This window comes from Portunus trituberculatus, chromosome 41, assembly GCF_017591435.1.
Source record: "Portunus trituberculatus isolate SZX2019 chromosome 41, ASM1759143v1, whole genome shotgun sequence".
Lineage (NCBI taxonomy): Eukaryota > Metazoa > Arthropoda > Malacostraca > Decapoda > Portunidae > Portunus > Portunus trituberculatus.
In genome coordinates this window covers 24,854,107-24,878,712 of record NC_059295.1, presented here as the reverse complement: position 1 = coordinate 24,878,712, position 24,606 = coordinate 24,854,107, and the positions used below count along the sequence as shown (strand labels likewise).

Here is a 24,606-nt window from a genome sequence, read left to right as displayed (position 1 = left end):
GCAATGGTAGTAATGTTAATAAAAATAACAGATAAAATTATTATTATTTAGTTGTAATGAAGATCCTAACAAGGGAAGATATAATGTAACATAAATCTAAATGAGAGAGAGAGAGAGAGAGAGAGAGAGAGAGAGAGAGAGAGAGAGAGAGAGAGAGAGAGAGAGAGAGAGAGAGAGAGAGAGAGAGAGTGTGTGTGTGTGTGTGTGTGTGTGTGTGTGTGTGTGTGTGTGTGTGTGTGTGTGTGTGTGTGTGTGTGTGTGTGTGTGTGTGTGTGTGTGTGTGTGTGTGTGTGTGTGTGTGTGCGTGCGTGCGTGCGTGCGTGCGTGTGTGTGTGTCTGTGTGTGTATTTACCTAGTTGTTGTAGTGTTACAGGGCCTGGGCTTTATGCTCGTGTGGCCCTGTCTCCATATCTACACTTATCCAATCTTACTTTAAAAGTATGCACACTCGTTGCAGACACTACTTCTTCATTTAAACTGTTCCACGTCTCAATACATCTTTGCAGGAAACTATATTTTTTAACATCTCTCAGACATCTTTCTTTTCTCAGCTCTTTACTATGCGATCTTGTGCTTCGAATGTCATATTCTTCTCTCAGGATCAATTTCTCATTATCCACTTGGTCCATTCCGTTGATCAATTTATAAACTTGTATCAGATCTCCTCTCTCCCTTCTTTGTTCCAGGGTTGGTAGATCCATAGCCTTTAGTCTCTCCTCATATGTCATCCCTTCAAATTCTGGAACCATTCTTGTAGCCATTTTTTGTAGTTCCTTATGTGTTTCTTTTTATGAGGAGTCCACACTACTCCTGCATATTCCAATCCGGGTCTTATTATAGTACTTATCAATTTCTTCATCATTTCTTTGTCCATGTAGTGAAATGCTATTCCAATATTCCTTAGCAAATTATATGTTTCTCTAAAAATTCTATCAATATGGCTTACCGGTTCATTGTTTTCTTCCATCGTCACTCCTAAGTCCTTTTCCTTTTTTACTTTCTCCAGTTCTACTCCATCTCCCATCTTATAGATTCCCACAGGTCGTCTTTCACTCTTTCCCATTTCCATGACATGGCTTTTGTTCACATTGAATTCCATTTCCCACTTTTTACTCCATTCCCAGATCTTATTTAGGTCTTCTTGCAGTATTTCACAATCCTCTTTTGCTTTATAACTCTGCACAGTTTCATATCATCTGCAAACAGATTTATGTAGCTGTTCACTCCTTCTGGCATGTCGTTAATATAAATGAGGAAAAGTATTGGTGCCAATACTGACCCTGTGGCACTCCGCTTTCTACTGCTCTCCACTTGGACTTCATATCTTTAACTACTGTCCTTATTTCTTCCCCTCAAATAATTTTCTATCCATCTCAATGTGCTTCCTTTTAAGCCACCCTTCTCCTCTAACTTCCATAGTAATCTTGCATGTGGCACTTTGTCAAACGCCTTTTTAAAATCCAAATAAATACAGTCAACCCATCCCTCTCTCTCTTGTACTCTATCAACTATTCTAGAATAGAAACTCAATGAATTAGTTACACACGACCGTCTTTTTCTAAAACCAAATTGGCTATTTGATATTAATTTGTTGTCTTCAAGGAACTCGATCCATTGTTTCTTTAATATTCTTTCACACATCTTGCATATTACACTAGTTAGTGATACCGGTCTCTAATTCAAAGGTTCTTCCTTCCTTCCGCTCTTATATATGAGAACCACCTCAGCTCTTTTCCATTTCTACTGGTACTGTTCCATTTTTTATGGAGCATTTTATGATGTTGTATATAGGACTTGCTAGTTCTTCCCTACATTCTTTCAGTATTCTGCCTTCTCTTCATCCAGTTCCTTCATTAACTTTTTTATTTCAAGCTTGGTTACTTTAATCTCTTTCATATAGACTGTCTCTATTACCCTGTGGCCTTTCAAATTTGGATTCCTTAGTAAAGACCTCCTGGAATTTATTATTTAATAGTTCTGCCATACTTTTTGGGTCTTCCACCATCCCATTCTCTCCTTTTAACCTTTCTATTTTTTTTTTTGCCTAATTTTTCCATTTAAGAATCTGTAGAACAATTTTGGTTGCTCCTTACATTTTTTGACAATGTCCTTTTCAAAGTTCTTTTCCTCTTCTTTCCTCACCTTAACATATTCATTTCTCGCTGCCTTGAAGTTTTCCTTAATTACTGGATTTCTATTTCTCCTCCACCTTTTCCATGCTCCATCTCTTTTCTCCTTTGCCCTATCACACTTTGCATTAAACCAATCTTTCGTTCCTTCTTCTTTAGGTCTATATTTCGAGACATATTTCCTGACTCCTGTTTTGTATATTTCCAAAAATAAGTTATACTTCTCTTGCATCATCTCTGAGTTTTCCATCTCCCAGTTTACATTTTTACATTAGTTCTTGAGATTCTCAATATCAACCTTTCTGTAATTTAACTGGTGTCCTTTGTATGAATCGTCTCTATCTTCCTTTCCCTCTTCTATATCCATTTCTAATATTACATGGTCACTCTTTCCCAATGGGCACTTATGTCTTATATCATCATTCATTTGTATACCCCTTGTAAAAACTAGGTCCAATCTCACCGGCTCATCGTTTCCTCTGAATCTTGTACATTCCTTTACTCTCTTGGTCCATCATATTGTCTATCATTAGGTTCAGGAATCTTTCTCCCCAGGCTTCTTCCCCCATACCACTTTCATAATTTTCCAAGTCCACTTCTTTACAGTGTGTGTGTGTGTGTGTGTGTGTGTGTGTGTGTGTATTTACCTAATTGTATTTACCTAATTGTAACATACGGAAAAGAGCTATGCTCGTACTGTCCCGCCTCCATATCTACTAATGTCCAGCTTTTTCTTAAAATCATGAATATTCCTTGCGTTGACCACTTCCACGTCTAAACTATTCCATGCTTCCACCCTTCTATGAGGAAGCTATATTTTTCACATCTCTCCTATAAGTGGCCATTTTAGTTTTTCCCATGCCCTCTCGACATTCTTTCATTCCACATACACAGATCTTCCCTATCCATTTTTCCATGCCAATCATCACTCTGTATATTGCTATCAGGTCTCCCCTTTCTCTTCTGTTTTCCAGGGTCGGAAGTTGCATTCTTTTCAGTCTGTCTTCATAAGTCAAATCTCTTAAGTCAGGCACCATTTTTGTTGCAGCCCTCTGTACTTTCTCTAGTTTCCTTATGTGTTTCTTTAAGTTCGGAGCCCACTGTATTGTTGCATATTCAAGCCTCGGTCTTATCATTGCAGTAATTATTTTCTTCATCATTTCTTCATCTAAATATCGAACGCCACTCTTATGTTCCTCAATAAGTTCAATACTTCTCCAATTATTTTGTTTATATGTCTCTCTGGCGATAGGTCATTGGTAATTGTCACCCCAAGGTCTTTTTCTTCATGACTGGTTTTATGTCTTCATTTCCTATCTTGTACATACTCCTGATTCTTCTTTCACTCTTGCCAAACTCTATTTTCTTGCATTTTGTCGTGTTGAACTCCATTTGCCATGTACAGCTCCATTTCCATATTCTGTCCAAGTCTTCCTGGAGTAGTTCGCAATCTTTGTCACATCTCACTTTTCTTAACAATTTTGCATCGTCTGCAAATAGGCTCACATAACTGGACACCCCATCCACCATGTCATTTATGTAGACGCGAACATTACTGGTGCCAACACTGATCCCTGTGGAACTCCACTCTCCACCAAGCCCCATTCTGATGGTCTGTCCTTAATTATTGTTCTCATTTCTCTTCCTACCAAAAGTCTTCCATCCATTTTAGTAAACTGCCATGCACTCCTCCTACCATTTCAAGTTTCCAGATCAGTCTCCGGTGTGGTACCTTATCAAAGGCCTTTTTTAAATCCAGATATATTCCATCAGCCCAACCATCTCTTTCCTGTATTACATCTATCACCCTCGAATAGTAACATATCAGGTTTGTCGTGCATGAACGCCCTTTTCTAAAACCAAATTGACACTCACAAAGTATGTCATTTTCTCCAAGAAGTCTGTCCATCTATTCTTCACCACCCTCTCACACATCTTAGCTACCACACTTGTAAGTGACACTGGTCTATAGTTCAATGGGTCTCTCTTGTTACCTGATTTATAGATTGGGACAATGTTAGCTCTTTTCCAGTCTTGGGGCACTACACCTTCCCTTAATGAGGCATCAATTACTTCACAAACTTTTTCTGCCAGTTGCTCCCTGCATTCTCTTAAAATCCATCCTGATACCCCATCAGGTCCCACAGCTTTTCTCACTTCTAAACTCCCCATCATATTCTTGATCTCCTCCACAGTTACTTGAAACTCCTTCATAATCCCTTTCTGTTCCATTACCAGTGGTTTGTCAAAAGCAGTCTCCTTTGTGAATACCTTCCGAAAGCATCCATTCATAGCCTCTGCCATTTCCTGGGATCTTCACTGCATACTCCATTTACTTCTAAACTTTCAATACTTTCTCTATTTTTGATGTTGTTGTTCACATGTCTGTAAAAAGCCTTGGTTGGTCTTTACATTTATCAATTATATCCTTTTCTTGTTTCTTTCTTTCTTCTCTTCTAATCAACACATATTCATTTCTTGCTCTTTTGTAACTTTCCCACTGCTTAATCCGTCTTTTCCTTCTCCACCTCTTCCATGCATCCTCTTTTCTTGTTCTAGCCTTTTCACATCTATCGTTAAACCAGTCCTGCTTTCCAACTTCTCTATGTTGTCTTATTGGTACAAATTTTTCTCACCTTCTTTGTATATTTTTATAAATTCCTTCCACTTTTCATTTGCTCCTTAGCACTCTTGAATTTCATCCAATTTGTCTCTTGAAAGAATTTCTTTAGGTTTCCAAAATCTGTCTTGGCATAATTCCATCTTCCCACTTTATATTCTTCATTTCTTCTAGATTTCTCTTCATCTATCACCTTGAACTCCAAAACTGCATGATCACTCTTTGCTAAAGGGCACTCCACCCTCATCTCCTCAATGACCATTGGCTCTGTACTAAAGACCAAGTCCAGTCTTGACGATGCTCCCTCTCCTCCAAACCTAGTATCTTCTTTGACCCACTGAGTTAACACATTTTCCATTGCCAGTGTCAATAGTGTATTTCCCCATGTTGTCTCTGATCCTTCCATTGACCAGTCCTCCCAACACACCTCTTTACAATTAAAATCTCCCATCATTATAGTTCGTTCACAGCCACCCAACATTTCTTCCAGACATGTTCCTGTATCACTTATCATTTCTTCATATTCCTGTACTGACCATGCATTTGTCTTAGGTGGTACGTACACCACTATGTAGTGCCTCTTTTTCCTTCATTAGTTTCTGCTCTGATCTTTAGCACTTCTGCCTTTCCCATACCTTCTTTCACTTGATCCACCTTTATATCTTTTTAACCAGCAACATCACTCCTCCTCCCATCTTACCTACTCTATTTCTTTTCCAAACATTATATTTCCTTCTCCAACCATCATCAGGTCTTCTCCTCTCTCAGTTTTGTTTCAGTAAGACCCACAATATCTGGGTTCTTGTCCCTCAAGTAATCGTTGAGTTCTAAAATCCCGATATCACTCCATTTATGTTGGAATACATTACATTCCGCTCATACGTAAGTTTCTTTAGTCCTTTCTTGCTGTACTTTTCTGGGTTATGAACCACTTCCTCAGTCTCATATCCAAGATTCTCCAGAAAAACTCTTTCTTCTCCTCTTCTGTCCTCTCTTCATTTTTTTCAAAGCCTCCTTTCTCAACTCATTTAACATTTCTCTTTCCTTTTCACCGAGATCTCTTCTCAACCAAATCTTCCTTGTTGTTTCCTGCTGGGCTAGCCTCCATGACTTCTCCACCAATTCATCTACATCCTTTTGTGACTTAAGTTTGATTCTTATTGGCCTCATACCTTCTCCTGTGAACTTTCCAATTCTATGGAAGTCCTCTATTTCTTGTACTAGGTCTTTTCCCTCCTCCTGCACCACATTAATGATATTATTTATCACCTTTTTTATGTTTTTCTCTCTCCATTTTACTTGGTGTCTTATCCTCCTCCACACCAAATATCACCACACATCTCTTTTTGTCTACAGTTTCCCTCACCAATGTCTCATTTGACTTAATAACCTTCACAACTTTCTCAGCAATCTTCTCTTCTATGATCGTGTGTGTGTGTGTGTGTGTGTGTGTGTGTGTGTGTGTGTGTGTGTGTGTGTGTGTGTGTGTGTGTGTGCAATCAACATGGTGGTATCAGTTAACCTGGAGACTCAAAGCCTGTGCTAGTTATACATAATTATTTGATATGCAATATTTTTACTCTCAGATATTGTTGTGTATTAAGAAATACAGGCAACCCCCGCTTAACAAAGGGGTTAAGTTCCTAAAACCCTTCGTTAAGCGAAACTTCGTTAAGCGAACCGATTATTACAAGTTTAACCCCTGACTTGAACTTCCATTGAGAGTAAACAAAGTGACAATGCATCATAGTACAGTGAAAGGTTTAATGAAAGTAAAAATTATGAAGTTAAACATTTAGGCAGTTTAATTTAAGTCATTATAATATACACTAATGTATGTATGTACGTAACTTTATAATGTTGATGATCTTAAATTTATGAAGGGAGGGAGAGTGAAACGGGAAAGACAGTAACCGGCAACCTGTGGAATGTAAACAAATGACGCATCATTGTACCGCATACAAAACTTATGTACCCCATTTCCACAATTCTTTCCATTTTATCCATTGTAGAGTCACGAGTTCAGGTGGTTCTTTTAGCTTGCAAGGAAGATATGGTCTCACCAGCCTTCTTAATAGAGTCTGCTGACTTGAAAATAGTAGAGACAGTAGATGGAGTCAAGATGGTGGTGAGCAATGCTATTAGTTTTCTCACCTCTCTCGTGTCTGTCAATAATATCAAGCTTCACTTCGAGAGTAAGAGACTTCCTGGTCTTAGTAACACTAGGCGACATTGCAGGGCGTTTTGGTGGCATGCAGAGGGAGGGAAGACGAGCTGCTGGTGACGCTGTTATTGTTTTGAATAAGGGAGTGAGTGGTGCGCATGTTGTCCATGAGAGGCGCTGGTGTATTCAAAAGCCCGTCGGCTTGCGTGATACGGCGGTGCTTTCAAACTTGGAAAAAATTACCTGGATAAAACTTCATTAAAGTGAGTTTGGTGTTCGTTAACTAAGCAGATGGTAGTAAAATGAAACCTTCATTGCAGCAAAATTTTGTTGTGTGAACCTTTGTTAAGTAGGGGTTGCCTATATACCACTACAATTGGTATCAAAAGGAGGCCTATATTTGTGTAACTGAAATAGTTTCTGGCTTTTTAGCAGTGTATGAATTTCATTTGGAAATGGAGATGAATAGCTGCTGTAGCATCCTGTCGGTTAAGGGTTAAAAAAAAAAAAAAAAAAAAAAAAAAAAAAAAAAGAAAGAAAGAAAGAAATCAAAATACAATAGAAGATAAGAAATTGTCAGTTTACTCAATTCAACATTATTCTTCCATAGTTTCTACTGAATGGAATAGCATTGAACCTACACAAAACTATTCTAATTGTAATAAAGTTTTAACTAAACACTAATATTGATAGTATAATTTGTATCTAAAATAATACCAATAATAGCATACATGTACTGTACTTGATAATTTTCTATTGTTCAATCAATGAATGAATCACTGACACAGTATTAAATAGCCCTATTCTACACAGAAGCACTCAGTAAAGGATTTATGTGCCATATAGCCTTTATTTATTTACCTATTCTTTTTTCTTCAACACAATCATCTTATATACTTAGAAATAAACAGTGATACATGACATTCCTTACCAATCCATTAAATTAATGGAAGTTCCGTGCATGTAAACAACTTAATATTGATTAAGAAAAGAATCATCCTATCAATTACACTTGCTCTATGTTGAAGACAAACAATATCATACGTACCCCAGGCCCCCACCGTGGCCCTCTGGTAACCCAACAAATTTCTGTGCGGCACATGGGGCACCGCATCCAGTCACAACCCCACTTGCGCACTAGCATCACAGAACACTTGGGGCAGGGCAGGCCGTCACCTCTACGAATCATGTCCTAAGGGACGAGAATAATATGAATAATAACAGCTCACTAGTATATGGAATTTTCTTTTGTTCCTCTAGTTGTGTTAAAACCAAGGACCATTAACTTTCATGTATTGTTGAAGTCTATAGCAATTTGAGCATTATTCTTTTTTTGAAAGCAGCTTTTGTATTTTTTGCACAAGGGTGCATTTCTCTGGGTGTAAATTCTGGAGGAGTGAGCCAAAATCCATGTTGCTCTAAAGACGTCTTTCAGTCCTGTCTGGAGCATCTTCAGGAGAAGAGTAAGGAGACTGGGCAGGTAGAGCCTCTTATGAAGATGGTCCAGATATGGATTTTGGCTCACTCCTCCAGAATCTACACCCAGACAAAAGTACCCTTGTGCAAAAAACACAAACGCTTCTTTAAAAAAAAATAATAATGCTCAAGTTGCTATAGACTTCAACAACACATGCATACTCAATGGCCTCCTCCCAAAATTTTCAGTTAATGGTTATTTTCTACTATTCTTTCATTTGGATGACTAAGGATAACACAAGATGTTTTGCTCTACAGTACAATAGTAATTAGACATGTATCTGATGTCTATCTGAGACTCCAACTTCCAATAAATATCTCAGAGAGAAATCAGAGATATCAAGTGTCTACTCAGCTTCACCATACAGCTTGAGTGACAATCTAAGATATCCAACACCTCTCCATGACCATGACTGTGATCGACCCAGGTCTGTTACCCGAGATGTTCGCCTCCAACTCAGGAGGAGTTTAGTGTAATTCATTATTCAAATGGAAGTCAAGAGTCCTTTGCCTTGAATGCACTGTATCTGAAATGTCACACTTTATTCATTTATTGATTATCTTTTTCTTTTTCAAGATTTTTAGAATGCACACCACTTACTCTACTTACTTAACAGAGTTCACTGGTGCTTCAATTATAAAGCAAGATAATACACTGTGTGTATCATAACTCTGACAACACTGTATTGCAATTACACCAGGAAAAATATGTCTTATATTGTGTGTTACTTAAATTACAATGTTCTCTATGTATCCTCTCTTTTCATAATCAAGCAGGAAATGTAATGACAATTTTGAAGAAAGTAAGAAACATTTTACAAACACTTACATCAAAGAATTTTTTTGTCTTCATAGCTGCTTCATCCACCTTATTAGCAAGGTCATCCTGGTACTCCTGGCAGGTGGTGCCTCCATGCTGGGCCTGGGTGTGGGAGAATGGACCACACTATCATTAAATTACCATTACATTGAAGCATAGTCATGTTTATAGTAAATTTTAGCATGTACATATATTCTTGGTTTAAATTTGGTCTGCATTTCCCTAGACAAGTTTTTGTGAATATATAATATGAGGTAAATAATGCTACCATGTAGAGTACTTACCTATCAGTTTACTATATACCAAGCCAATATTCCACACAAAGGAAAGTACCAAAGACAAGGTACCACATGCAAGGACTCACTCATCTTTACATGAAATGACAAACAATTAAACAATATATCATCAATCACATTCATGCATTTACAACTGAACTCCATTCATCTCTGTCATGCACAACCATCCCCTCTTACTCCACACGACATGCCAACAACCATATACATAATGTAATGAAAATAAAAAGCTTTAAAAATATATAAAGATAAAACTCTGCATCTCTAGTTTGATATTGTGAGCTCTGAGAAAAGGAAAAAAATCCAAGAAGTGAAGAGAAGTGATTAAAATAGTGTTGCAACTACAGAGTGAAAAGTGGAAAAGTCAATAAAAAAAATTCTTGAGATTGAAGAGAGTGAAAGCTTGAGAAATCTGTCTTGTATATAAAATTAATAAAGAAATGAATAAAATAAGCATAAGTAATACTAAAATGGGGCTGGCAAGTTTACTGATTAGACAAGGAATTTCTTGCTACTATATAATCTTATGGTGGCAAATGCCTGCCTGATGGCAATATGGGCATCATATGCACCTGGAGCCTGAGGTCACTTGAAGCTCTGCTGCTAGGCCTATATTAAGACAGAATAAACCCAGACATTCTGTGCACTCCTTCTCTCTCTCTCTCTCTCTCTCTCTCTCTCTCACTCCACCGCCTACTTACTTCATGTTCATGTTTCATTTCAGTGATGCAGAAGATAAAATCATACTATAAAAAAAGCCTTTTCTAAATAATAATATCCACCATTTCATTAGAATAAGTACAATAATTCTATGTTACTTCATTTGAAAGATTTTTCATATGCTATTTAAATTTATTTCCAGTGACACATGCAATAATCACCTGACAAGTGAGGCAGTTGTCCTTTCCACAGACGTCACAATGGAATTCATTAACATTGTCTTCAAACTGGCAGAATCCTGGACAGTCAGGAGTCTTGCAGTGGAACACATTCTGCATGGCACCCTCAGCTTGCTTCACAGACTTGTTCAGGTGCTGCTCATATTCCTTCGCAGTCAACAACTATCCAGACACACAAAAATCACGATCAATTACCCACATAGATAAAAATTTTTGTAGCCATCTGCAGGTTAGCTATGTACTGTATTTGATAGTATATGAGATATGTCTTCCCACAAAAGAAAACAAGAAAAAATTCTGCTGGAGAGTTATGACTGAAAATATTTTATCATTAAGAATTAATGCTATATATTACAGGTTACATTTTCTCAAACGAAGGAGTAAACTGGAAAAGAATGACAGCAGGAAAAATTTAAACCACAACAGAATTATTCTAAATAAAAAAAAAAATCCAAAGCCTAAGTAATAATAACTAATGTGTTAAAACATAAAGAAATGCACTGCCAAATTGCTATCAAGTGCTTAAGTGAGGTAGCACAAACAACATGCTGGTAAACAATAAGCCTGAATTTACTGGTTGATAAATTGTGTTATATACAGTATATTACCAGAAAGTCAATGATATGTCATTGAACCTTGAAGAGGCAGTGTATACTAGTGTGGGCATGGGTGGACAGTGCTCCCAAACTCATGTATTCGAAGGCACTGTCATTAATACATATAATTTTGCTTTCATCACTTCTTGATTTATTTTGATAAACTTGTATGTTGTGATTATTATCAATATTTTGTTTGTATTCACCAAATATAGTGCGACACTTTTCTTGCAACATAAATGCAAAACATAAATCAGTAAATATAGTTGTGAATATGTAGCAGTAACCAATCTGCACTATATCAACAACGTAATATAGGCTTACTACTCATACAGTTCAACTTCCATATGAAGAGGATAAAGTACTAATTCTTTACTCTTTGTCAACATTTTTGCTATTATGTGATGGTAGTCCCCCAAATTCCCAAAATATTTTAGTGGATGGGCATCACATGGAGAAATAACAACTCTATGCCACACAATAGAAAAAAATAAAATAAATAAATAAATAAATAACTTACAGCTTTTATTTCTCTGTCTTGCAAAGAAGAGTCACAAGAGTACTGGCTGTCCCTGTAGGGGCACTTCACATCTGCTGTGTCAGAATACTTGATACCATTGGCCAAACAATCCCTAGAATGAGATGTGCAAAATTCTGATGTATACATCAAATTAAAATTAAATAAAAACTAAAACAGGAAAACAATAAAAATGGAGAAAAATCAAAGAAATATCAACAGCATGGCTGTATAACTCTAATACTTCAGTTCAAACAAATATGATCTTTATCTATGCAATAATGACTTTTATCTTTGCTAATTCTGGAAACCTCAGCAAAATCTATGTGGAATATAAAAGCCTAATAATATCAATACATATCATTAGAATTCCACATCTCTTATAAGTAAATTTTTTAATTTAATTCTCATCACAGGGATATCATACATAAACAATAGAGAGTCTTTTCAACCCAGACATTTTACTGACCTGCAAAAAGTATGAAGGCAATCCCTCAGCACCACACCCTTCCCTGAGTCCACATCCATAAAGCACACTCTGCATTCAAAAGGGTCGGGGTTGGGCACATAACCCTGGCGGTCCAGCACAGACACAACGGCACCCAGGCCAGAACCCTGAAGGAATGGCAAGACACAATGGTCTAGATTAAAATAAAAATGTGTTATTGCATAGTAATGAGATCAGCCATAGTGGTAATGAAAACAAATATGTACTTAGTAACTATAACAAAGAACATTTAGAAGTTAGAAATAAAGGCTCAACCCTATAAAGGTCCCTATTCACTTCCTATTATTTCATAAATATTTCTTGAATTCTTATTTAAAAATCATGCATATTATAATCTTTTATCTATAAAGGTTTAAAATGACCTTGGTTTACATAATTTTGACTAATATATCAAATGGAGTTAAATAAGACATAAAGTTAATTTTAAGAAAACATCTTGCCAATTTGTAGTAGCACTTATGAATCGCAAATTAACATAGGTATATAAACATAATATTTGTAAAATGTGAATTACCTTAGACTCCAATACTTTCCATTTAGTGTGTTTATAATAATTGGTAATGCTTTTCAGATTTTCAGAATGTTTTTACAAATATCAATTTTGCATTCATAAATCATGACAAATAACAAAATTATCCTATTCTTAACTTCATAATCTGAAGGACAACCAAATAAAATTAATTAACAAACTGCAAATTAGCTCTAAAATATGTAGTCCAAATGTTTATGTATGGATGTATATACTGTGTACCATCGAGCCACAAGTTTTATTGAAGAATGACCAAACAGTGCACATACAGACCTTGTCCACAGCTCCAGCAACTTGGTGTGATGTACCGGGCCGCTCAGTGGCACAGGCCTCACAGCCAGGCCTGGACCATTTGTTCACCAGAGTACATGAAGGACACACCCAACCATGACCTCTGGATGTGGATGGAAGCTCTTTCTGAGATTCATTTGGCTGGGCATCTGAAGAGCTTTTATTTGGTGTTTGCTGATGAGATGACTCCTGTTTTTTAGGTTCTGATAACTGCTGCTTATTTGTTTCACTTGGTAACTGCATTTCATGATTCTTTGAGTTTTGTTGTGGTTGAGATTTCATAGCTAACTTATATCCTATTTCTGACAACTGAGAATTTTGTGATTTTTCTTTTTGGAAAATCTGCCTTTGTTGATTAACTTTGTCATTTTGTTTTGTATCATAATCCTTCTTTTGTAATGATTTTCCCAATGGTGCACTGTTTTCATTATCATTCACTGTCAACTGAGGCTGCAAACTTGAACCTGCACCTGAATGTCCTTGCATAACATGAGGCTGAGGTTGCTGAGATTGACATTTGTGCTGTAAGTTATCTTGTTTCTTCTCATTTGCTACTGCTAGTTCATTACCATTGGAGTTTTCCACATCTAATCTTCGGCCGGATTGGTTAAAATTAATTCTACTTTTGTGTTCTATTTCTTTAGATACTGCTGAGTTATGGGTGGGAACTGACTCATTTGCATATAAATTGAAATTGTTACTTTTGGAAGTCACAACCTGATTATAATTTGTAGCACCAGAGTATCCATTCAACAAAATCTTCTGATTTAATAAATCATTTACATCATTGGTCTTGCGATGTGTAGTAACAGGTGGTTGAAGTGAATATTTAACATCTTGTGCATCGTATCCTAAGGTTCTTTGTTTATATCTTCCATCTTCATTTTGGTTGATATTTTCATATAATTTCTCCATATCAGCTTTATTTTCTTCTATCTCATCTTCCTCAAGAGTATCATCATCATCTTCATCATCATATTCATCATCTCCCTCTTCCTCCTCCTCCTCCTCTTCCACTTCATCATCCTCATCTCCATCACTACCATCAATGTCAGTACTAACTTCATATTTCCTTGAGTCAGGATTATAATACCTGTACTCCACATTGCCTTCATCATCATAAACCTTCAAATACCTTGGTTTGTCAATAGCCACACCTCCTGATGCTCCAAGTTCTTGAGAATTTTCTCCATAATTACTTTTCCCTTGAACTTTCTTCTTTGTGGAAGCATTTGCCTGAGATTCCAATTCAGGTGCCACAAGATAAAGGAAGATGGGGCAGCCCTCAGAGGTCACTCTGTGATGTTCAAGAGTGATTTGATCATCATCGGCAAGCCGCTTTCCTAAAATCCATCGTTGAACTTCAGGTGGAAAGCCAAAGTCTTGACAAACCTATTGATCAAAAGGTACACATTAGTACATTGACACTGTTATTTATCTGTAATATTTAGAAGAAAATATGTTAGTTCATTATATATAATGACATATTTCATAAGGATATATACCATATCATATATATATATATACAGTAATAATCCGCTTAACGAACGTTCGTTTAACGAATTTCCGGTTTAACGTGCTATATAAAATTAGACCAAAAAATCCGCATAACGTACAACCACATCCGTTTTAGCGAATTTTCTGGGTTTGAATTTGCCGGGTGAGGGACCGAACGTGGTAGCTTCGCTGTGATTGGCTGGCTCCCCGCCTCTGTCTCTAGTGCTCCTGGAGCTGGATCCAAGATTCTTTAACAATGTCAGAGCAACCTCTTGCAGCGAAATGGCATCCATGAACGCTTGGAGGGACGGTGACAAGGTTGCTATCAGGTTGCTCTGAGTTTGCTGGGAACACCACCTCTGGAGGTTGTGTTACTGTCTTACATATGCATTTATGTTCACAAAACAACATTTCTATTAGCTATTTACAAACTTTGCCCCCAAGAAAGGATTGTTTTATAATGCATGAAGTGAAATCTTACATGGAATACCAAAAGATAAAGCAGAGATGAGATGAGCCACAGGCAGGCGGGAGACTCATGCCACTCGGCTGCTTCTTCTTCTTCTTGTGACCCTTTTAGCCTGCGTGTTGTCTTTCCCCATGATATTTGTTTCCACTCCTCTATTGCCTGCTATAATGGATATCATATCTTAGTATTCATATACGCTCATGCCACGAGGATAACCTTGACTCCGTGGCACTGAGTGATAGTAAATTACTAATGAAATACCGCGGTATTTCATTGATAATTCACTATCACTCAGTGCCATGGAGTCGAGGTTATCTTCATGGCACTTTATGCATTACAAAACAATCCTTTCTTGGGGGGCAAGGTTTGTAAAAAGCTAATAGAAATGTTTTGTGAACATAAATGCGAGAATGTGAGAGACTTTGTACGCAGCTTCTCTAACTTCCAATGACTCATATGACATCATAAAAGTAGTGGTACACCGGTGGCCCAATATGCTGCCAAATGTATATATAATTTTTTTTAACCCATATGGTGTGTTGGGGACCAGCCCAGAATGCATCTCCCCCTATTTCCATTATTTCCTATGGGAAAATTACGTCCGCTTAAAGAATTTTCGCTCTACGAACAGCTTTGACATCCCTTATCCTGTTCGTTAAGCGGAGTATTACTGTATATGTATATATAGGGAGGCAGTGGTGTAGTGGATAAGGTGGTGAGCGTGGGATTGGGCAGACATCCATGCATAGGTTTGAATCCCACCATGTGCCGTCTTCAAACTTCGCCATTTGTTGAGTGGTTTAAAGTTACCTACATGTCACCATGGTACCCAGGTTTTGGTGGAGGTGTAATTGCCTCATACCAAAGATGTGCTTAGGTGGTGATATGGGCCCTAATATTGGTACCAACATAAATAAAATTGCCTGCGCTGCTTATGGGCGGAAGCTGAACAGCGCTTCCCATACTCTTCAAGTATACCTAACAGGTGCTATACAACAGGTGCTTACAAAAAAAAAAAAAAAAAAAAAATATATATATATATATATATATATATATATATATATATATATATATATATATATATATATATATATATATATATATATACATGACACACATACACATTATTAATAATGGATGCTCAAACAAATAAAAGAATCAAATTAATTTAATTAAAATAGGTAAAATACAATGAAAAACATTCAAAATACTTTGAAAAGTTCAGAAAGGACAAAAAAAGAAGAGAGAGAGAGAGAGAGAGAGAGAGAGAGAGAGAGAGAGAGAGAGAGAGAGAGAGAGAGAGAGAGAGAGAGAGAGAGAAGCAGAGATAAAAATCAAGAATAGCTTGTATGTACTATGTTTGCATCCTATGTAGAATGTTTAGAATGGCATTTCATGGCATGTTTTCAATAATGACATGATGACGAGGATAATGATGATGATGATGATGATAACGATGATGATGATGATGACAGACAATATTTCTTACTGAGTGATTTCTTCCCATAAGAAAATGCATGTGTAACCACATACCTTTTCTCTAAGCTGACCCACAGTCATTGTTGGCGTCACGGCAAATGACAGAGGACCCTGGTGGCTGTTCTTGTCCTCCACATACATCTTCACACTGTCATTAGAAATTATTCCATTGACTAACTTTAAATATCTCAATATCTTAATGAAAAGAATCTTTTACTCTTCTATATACAAAAGAATATGTATGGAATGACTTTATCTGTCAGTCAAAACACAGACTTACTAGAATGGTTGATTTGACTCCTTGTTTTCTTTCATATGTACATGAAGTCCATCAGGCAACTTTGTAATAGTGTCTGATTTCACTTCGCGTCGTGCAGGATCAACTTTAATTTCTCTTCTTGCTGCAGATGGAGAATAAGTGATCTTGGGTGTTTCCTGCATATTTGGTACTGTTTCAGTCTCTGTATCTACTTCCTGTGCTTCAGTACCATTGAAAGACTCATGTGATGAATCTATTTCTAATATTTGCTTTGGTTGTGGAAGAACAGATGAGTTTGTGGTGGCCTCAGAGGAATCTTCCAATTTTGAGAGTGAATAGGGATTTTCTTTCTGTTGCACTAACTTTTCTAAATTATTCACAGAAGCCATGTCCAGGAGATTGTCATGATCATCAGTACTCAGTTCATCAACCTCCATTACTTCTGTAGCATCATAGTAGCACTCTGAAATATTGCTAGAAGCTTGCATCCCTGAACTTTCAGCATCTGAATGAATGGGAGCCAGCTGTCTAGCTTCATCACAGTTGGATGACAAGTTGACTTGGGTTGTGGAACTTCCAGCAGATGTACTTCTGTTTTCATTTTTATTATTTCTTGTAACAGAACAAGATACTCTAAAGTCTGCAAGTTCATGAGCCAGTTTTGCCGCTTCAGCGTGATTTCCTCTGGAGATGGCAGCCTCCAACTTTTTGAGGAGCTTACCGATGTGAAGTGTGTTGGTCTGACCTAAAGCTGGTTCTTCAACTCTGAGGTTTGCTGTGAATAAATTTTTTTTTTTTTTTACGAAGGTAATACAAATTCATGACACAGACATAAGGGAGGCATATCATATATCCATGGTAATTCTATCACAGCTTTTGTTACAGATCAGCGTACAATATGTATATATCATGGATGGGACTACACAACAACACTGCAAAGCACTATTTCTCAGAGCAAAGTTCAGCTTAAATAAATAATCAAATAGTGAGTAAAACTAAAAACCATTATCAAACACATACTAAAATAAAAGAAAAACATATTTCTGTATTCTGAAAATAATAATAATAATAATAATAATAATAATAATAATAATAATAACAATAATAATAATAATAATGCTCAACAAGAACAACACTTACTACAATAGCAAATTCAATTTATCCCTCATGGGAAGATATTTATGAGGATATATAGCAATGAGTTGCTATCCTGATATTTGCAACAAACTGTACTGTTGGATTTGTTTTCAGTAGAAATTCCTTTAGGAACCTATTTCTGATATATATATATATATATATATATATATATATATATATATATATATATATATATATATATATATATATATATATATATATATATATATATATTCATCATGGTATGTCATAGACTTTCCTATCATTACTATTATTACTACCATCATCACTGCCATTATTGTGATCATTATCATTAGGTGAAGATAAAATAGATTTGCCTTCCTTTATCATGTTGTAGTCCCATTTCAGCAAACAGTGAATAGGTATAGAATGTAAGATGAAGAGCTGTGATCTTGCTTTTCCTGCAAAAACATAGGACAAGGACTTGTATCCACCTATGTGAGCAATGTGTATGTGTACTGTGTGGTACTTCTGAGACCAAAAATACAGTGTTTACATTACATCCTGAGAAATAAGCAAGGTTTGGTATGATAAACAGATGAGTAATACAGCATAAATGCCCATTATTTCAGTTGTACAAGTAATGGACAGTAGTAATGAAATAGCAGCCCAGAGATAGAATGGTAATCATGTTTGACTATCAATAAGAAGTATGCAAGTTGGGTCTCTGGTACTGGAGGGAAATAACCATTTCAGCTTCTTTCTACAAACTGTAATCTATGTTTACCTAACAGAGAATATTTACAGGATGTATGTAAATTGAAGAGCTGTAAGTTTATACCTAGATAGGAACAAGAGGCAAATAATCCCATCCTTTTGTATTTATCTAGTAGCAGTACATGAATTTTAGTCAAGGATGTGCTGTCCTGTCTCAATATATATACTTTAGTCTAGCTTGGTGTATGTAACACTTCTGGACCTAATTAATTTCAAGTATCATTAATAATATGGTATACATAGGAAGTTACTTTCTTGGGTATGTTTAAGCGTGATTTTTTATGTCTATGCTTGTAACATTTTGTTCTTTGACCATCCTTCATCACAAGGTCCTCTTTTGTTCACAGTTCAGTTGAATTGCTGCTAGCGGGATTTAAATGAGAAGAGTGTGAAGGAGGAGGATCTTATGACTAAGTAAAATGGAGAGAGAGAGAGAGAGAGAGAGAGAGAGAGAGAGAGAGAGAGAGAGAGAGAGAGAGAGAGAGAGAGAGAGAGAGAGAGAGAGAGAGAGAGAGAGAGAGAGAGAGAGAGAGAGAGAGAGATAAGGGTAGACAGCACAAATGTTAAAGTAATATTGAATGAGAAGCTGTCCAAAGATAAAGTTCCCAAGAATCTAAGCTCTAAGGTGGCCACATGTTGCTGTAGATGAAGGAACACATGTAGGAAAGAGGTTTGGAATGAATGAAGGATAAATAATAGAGAAAAAAAATAATAACATTAAACAATGATCACTTGATATGAACAGAGTAGACTATGTAAGGGAATAGTGAAAGCAACTGCTTTGTATTTAACATTGGAGGAAGGGAAATGACATGAATGTACAATGAATTGTGTTCTCCTTAAGAAAATTCTTAGAAATTAATATCATAAATAATACAGGTGGACATTACTACTACTATCATTATTTAACTTTGTATAAACAGAAACTTAACTGCATACAAATTATTATTATCAACTAAAAGATGGGAATAACAATGATGATGCAGATCAGTATGACAGTTTCTATCCTTTGCAGTATGCACATGTGTAATAAATGAGTCTCTTCTTTATTTAAGACAGAAGTTAGAGGAGAAACCATTACTGTCAATCAATTATGAATACATTTATAGTGATCTTATAAATCCCCACAACTGTACTGGTATTACAATGCTGAGTATCCTTACCTTTAAATGTAGCAATTCCATCAGCCTCTGTTAGCTGGTGACTCAGTCTGTCAACATCTTTTGGTTCCAGCAGTGGCCAGACTTGAGGCTCAGTTCTTGTCTCAGGTGCCACAGAGGTTGAATCATCATTAACAATCCTGCATCTATCATCATTCATGTGTTCAGTTATAATACCAGACACCTCTATGACCTTAGAAGAACTTTGTGTTGAAGAAGTAGCAACATCAGTTATGCCCCTTGAGTCTGAGTATGTTGAAGACTCACTATGTTGGGCCTCTATGTTAACAAAATCTTCTGCTTGGATGAGCTCAAAAGTACTAGAACTTATTGACATAGAGTGCTTTCTATGTTCAGTGTACAAGACTCCATCCATGATGACTCCCTCTGAAGTCTCCTTAATTTTTGCAGAGGATTTGGAAGCATGGTGAGCATTTCCAGGAAGATCATTAATGTCAGTAGAGGATGATTGTGAAGAGGATGTGTACCTTCTCATTTTGGGAGAACCATTAACTGTGTTAGAAGAAGAGTTTGATCTATCATTGGTCTGGAAACTTTGTGGAACTGATATCTTCAGTAATTTTGGTCTTCTTGTTACTTTACTTTTTTGTCTAAATTTATCTATACTTTCTAGTTCTGCTATAGCAGCCATTTCATCAAATTTTGCTATGGCTGAAAATACCTCCTTCTCCCTTGGACAATTACTTGCACTTTTAGATTTGCTATTACCACCACTGCATCTCTCAGACTCTGGACTGGTGGCTTCTGGATACACATGCTCAAAAGCTCTTGTCCTTTCAAATAAACTACTATTCAATTTTCTGCGACAGATAGCTGGCTTTTCTTTATTAGCATGCTGCAATTGCTCAAATTGGTTAAAAATACTAACTGCAGCCCGCACAGCTCCACTTGGCTTCATTACTTGAGGTTTACAGTAAGACTTGCTGAAAGAACTTTCCTGCATTTTATTCTCTGGACCACTAAGTTCTGAGCTGTCATTTCTTTGTATGGAGCTGTCATTCACTTCTGATGTTACTCTATTAAGTTCTTGACCTTCTAAAATTGAATTCTTAGTGACTCTAGTAGTATGATTTCTAATCCTAGTTTTTTTTTCTTTATCTGGTGGTACATATGCTCCTACAACATGCACATTTCTTTCTTGAAACTTAGCAAGTCTTGCTTTTCTTATAGCTTCCATATCAGGTTCTTTCTGCAAACTTTCATTTGTATGTGACTCTTTGATAGTTAATGACAAAACCTGTTCAGTATTTTCATTGGTTTCCCGAGAGGTTTCATTTCCTGCAATGAAAGTGGATGGTGGTCCTGTGGCAGTACCAAAAAATTTCATTTTGGGTTTTGCACCTTTATTTTCACTATCAGATTTCACTTGATTATTAGATGCTATGCTATCTGATTCTTTTCCTGATTTCTGTGTATTTTTACTGCAAACTTCTTTGTTAGCTGGGATTCTATCTTTTGATGACTTTGTTGTTGGTTTTCCAGAATTGTTGCCTTTTACATGTTCATCAAATGTTCTGAAATATTTTTGCAATTCTTTCTCCCAATTAATATCCTTCTTTTTATCAACTGGGCAACTTTGTTCATTAGCCAATGGCTCTGCATTACTTGGAAAAATTGCTCCTGCACCTTCTAAAACTTCCCTTGGACATTCTCTAATACCATTATTACCATCTTCAAAGATTACAGTAACAGGACTTTCATTTGAAACACTTGCTTGAGGACTAACAAAATCTGATGTCAAGGATTTACCATCATCATCCACCCTCTTCGGGTTGGCAGGTCTGCGTGCCAAGCAAGCTTCACACTGCAAACGCCATGGAGTATTGTTCAAGGTGCACATATCACACACCCACTTGAATTTGCGACTAGCCTCACCATTTACATTTACTGGAGATGGGGTTACTTCTATATTTCCACAGTTATTCTGTTCAACAGCACTATGCCAAGCGATAAAATTGTTGGCTTCTCTTAAATGTAACACTTCCTCACGAATCTTGTCCGCTTTTGTTCGCTGTCTCTCTTGGAATTCTTTTTCTTCTTCCTCGTTAATCTTTTCTATTTCCTGCCTGACATCTGCTAACTCTCTCATGATCTCACGCGCATCAGAAGAATTCAACTGAAAATCACAATTTTGTTCACTGTTAATCTCATCTTGGAAACTCTCTCTCCTTCCTCTCTCGGCAACTGACAAGATGGGCAGGTCTTCATATATGTCATCAGCAGGAGTTGTAGCACTGGAAGTCATGGATTCTGAAGCTTCAATAATTGTTGAAACATCAGGTGAAAAAAAATTGTTCATTCGAAAACCAAAATTTTTATTTTGTCTCCTAGGACTCTTTGGGCTTTCCTCTGTGTGAACATTTTCATCTTCTGCTTGTTCTTCAGTTATATGTCCATTGGTTGATGCTACTTTCTTCATTTCTCTAAATCCACCGAGTACTGGAGAATTTTTAACTTTAGACTCAGCTGGACTTTGGGAATCTTTAGCTAGACGATAGAATAATTCTGCATCTATGGTTGCTCGGTGCAATGGAGAATCCCTTGTCATAGACGTGGATGACTCTGGAGAAACTGGTACATTCTGATGTGTGATGATAGATCTTCTATTGTCAATGAGAGTGAAATTGATTTCCTTAGAATTGGTCTCTTCTTCTGGAGACCTTACATTATAAATTGGATGGACTTTGGCTTGGGATAAATGTTGCAGGTCTTCTCTCTCCTCCATCTTCAATGTTGTCTGCTTAGAATAGCTTTGAGGCAGGGTGAAATCATGGTCACCAAGACTAAGGTTATCATACAACCCAATTCTGGTATGTACTATTTGCTCTTCCATTTCAGTATTCACACTTGCCGATGACTTTATTGTACCACTACCAGATGGACTTAATGTACCTATATCTGAAACTCCACCTACAGATTTGTCCTTTGGTTGAGGGAGAAAATCTGTTTGAGTTAGAAAGTGAGGTTCACTGGTTCTGTAAAACTGATTGTCATAAGTTTGCTTCTGTGCTTGCTTGTTCTCCTGCTCTCTCTGCATCTGTTCTGATGCTGCTCTATCCAATTCACTGATACTTGCCAACAAAGAAACTTGGGATTTCCTTTTCTCTTTTTTCTCTTCTTTTGGGGTGTGTGGAGCCTGATTACATTTTCCATCAGTCTTGCCCCCTTTTTTCAGGCTACCACCTAAACTTAGCTTCTGGCGTGCAAACTGTATTTCTGGCATCCAGGTATCATATATACAGTCACTAGTCTTTTCCTTATCTACAACATTTTTAGTGTCCTTATTCTTATTCTTCCTTTTGTACCAGGGACGAGGGGAAAGACTCACCTTACCAGAGTCAGCAATTGCAGGACTAGGTGGAGATTCTATAAGATCTTGCTTTGAAACTCCACTCTCTACCAGCACTGACTCTGAGGAACATTGACTGCTGGAGGGCCCACTAGAAGTAATACTGCTACTCTGAGATTTCTGTGACTTAAGTGTTGTTGAGGCAGAAGAGAGAGACTGGGAAAGGGAACTGACATTAGAAACAGTACTTATTGGGCGATCAGAATCTTTAGAGGAGCCAGAGGATGCTGGAGATTTACCACTTTCTTTTGATAACGATCTTCCAGGTTCTGTTTTACTGTTGTTACCTGTGGGAGCCTGGGCTGGTGGTAATGGAGCTCTTCTTTTAACTCTAGAATAGATCACACCCTCACTTTTGGATTTATGAAGTTTCCTTCCATTGAAGTCTTGGTCAAGGGAAGCAGGGGAAATAGGTTCTGGAGTTCTGACAGGTCTCAGGTCTCTATTAGGTAAACTAGCACAACTTTTTTGAGACTTCAATGATTCTGAATCACCTAGTTTTGGTGAATTGGGTGGTTGTGGGGCTGGTCTCTTCTTCCTTGTCAAAGTTGCTCCTCTAGATCCAGGTCTTGATGATGTGTCTGAGCAAGCACTAATGACTGACAACCTCCGGCCATTTTCTTCATCACTGGAACGAGAGTTTCCCCTTCCAGAAGAACTTTTTGAGAACAGTTTATACCTCCTAGTCATACCAAACTGGCCTTGTTTTGAGTCAGTTTTGTTTTGAATATCAGCACTCCTACTCCTAATGATGGGGGAATAAGCACTGCTACTGATGGTGCTTGAGAGACTGTTCATACTCCCACTGCTTGTGTTGCTCATCCCATCAATGGAAGCTGATCGCTTTTTCTTATTCCTAAACCATCGAAAGATGCCAAAAAATCCAGATCTTTCTTTCCATTCAGAGTAAGGACTCTGAGATGATGAATATCTTCCAGGTGTGCTCATACATTTTGATAAATCACTTGCTATTGTTGATGTGCTGGAATAACTTGATTTTTTCCCATAATGCCTTTGATATTCACTAAGACTTGGACTAGATGGTGTTGATATGCTGGGTTGACTTGTCCTTACTCTTTCTGAATAATCATTGTATACAGCCTTGGATGTTAATGTGGATTTTCTTATCATCGTTTCACCAAAGTACAATGATTCATTACTAAAATTGTCATTAAAGTCACCCTCATTCTCTAATTGCTGTGCTGCTCCTGTTTCTGTCACTGATCCACTTGTAACCGTCCATAAGCTTTTCTCCTGGCTAAAACTGCAGTCCCAGGAAGTATCCTGAGCCCCTGTGTTTACATGTCTCCCTGCGAGGAGTTGCTTCTTACTTGTGTATGTGGAGATGTCTGTGATGGAGCACTGTGTTGGAGTGATGACAGTAGCACCAGTAGAAGAAGGGACAGATGAAGTCATGCTAGTAGCACCCATACTCTTGTGCATGTGATGGTGTGAGGTCTTCTCTCCACCATTTTCCACTGCACACCTTGATGACACCTTTAGATCATCTTCATTTTGCTGTAGGAAATTTAATTACTGAACTTTTATGTTTACAAAATACTATTCTTATGACATTCTAACTAAGATCACCAAAACATGTGTATCTGCAATGCTAAAGAATGTCAGCAAATGCAAGATTTGCTATAATGAGAAAG

The 24,606-nt window shown here is 37.1% G+C and overlaps 1 protein-coding gene across 6 annotated transcripts in view; it reads right to left on the bottom strand.

The window, feature by feature from the left end:
* LOC123516629 overlaps positions 1-24,606 on the bottom strand; it is a 57,090-nt gene that overhangs the window by 3,575 nt on the left and 28,909 nt on the right. For 5 of the 6 annotated variants that reach the window (XM_045276201.1, XM_045276200.1, XM_045276199.1 and 2 more), the window contains 10 exons: positions 19,585-24,469; positions 16,568-17,321; positions 16,342-16,435; positions 14,821-14,970; positions 12,825-14,234; positions 11,984-12,129; positions 11,518-11,629; positions 10,384-10,563; positions 9,219-9,311; positions 7,962-8,105 (listed from right to left, as the gene is read on the bottom strand). In XM_045276201.1, the coding sequence (XP_045132136.1) occupies positions 7,962-8,105; positions 9,219-9,311; positions 10,384-10,563; positions 11,518-11,629; positions 11,984-12,129; positions 12,825-14,234; positions 14,821-14,970; positions 16,342-16,435; positions 16,568-17,321; positions 19,585-24,469 (7,968 nt within the window). The remainder of the gene's footprint in view (positions 1-7,961; positions 8,106-9,218; positions 9,312-10,383; positions 10,564-11,517; positions 11,630-11,983; positions 12,130-12,824; positions 14,235-14,820; positions 14,971-16,341; positions 16,436-16,567; positions 17,322-19,584; positions 24,470-24,606) is intronic. The other variant, XM_045276203.1, reaches the window with a different exon arrangement.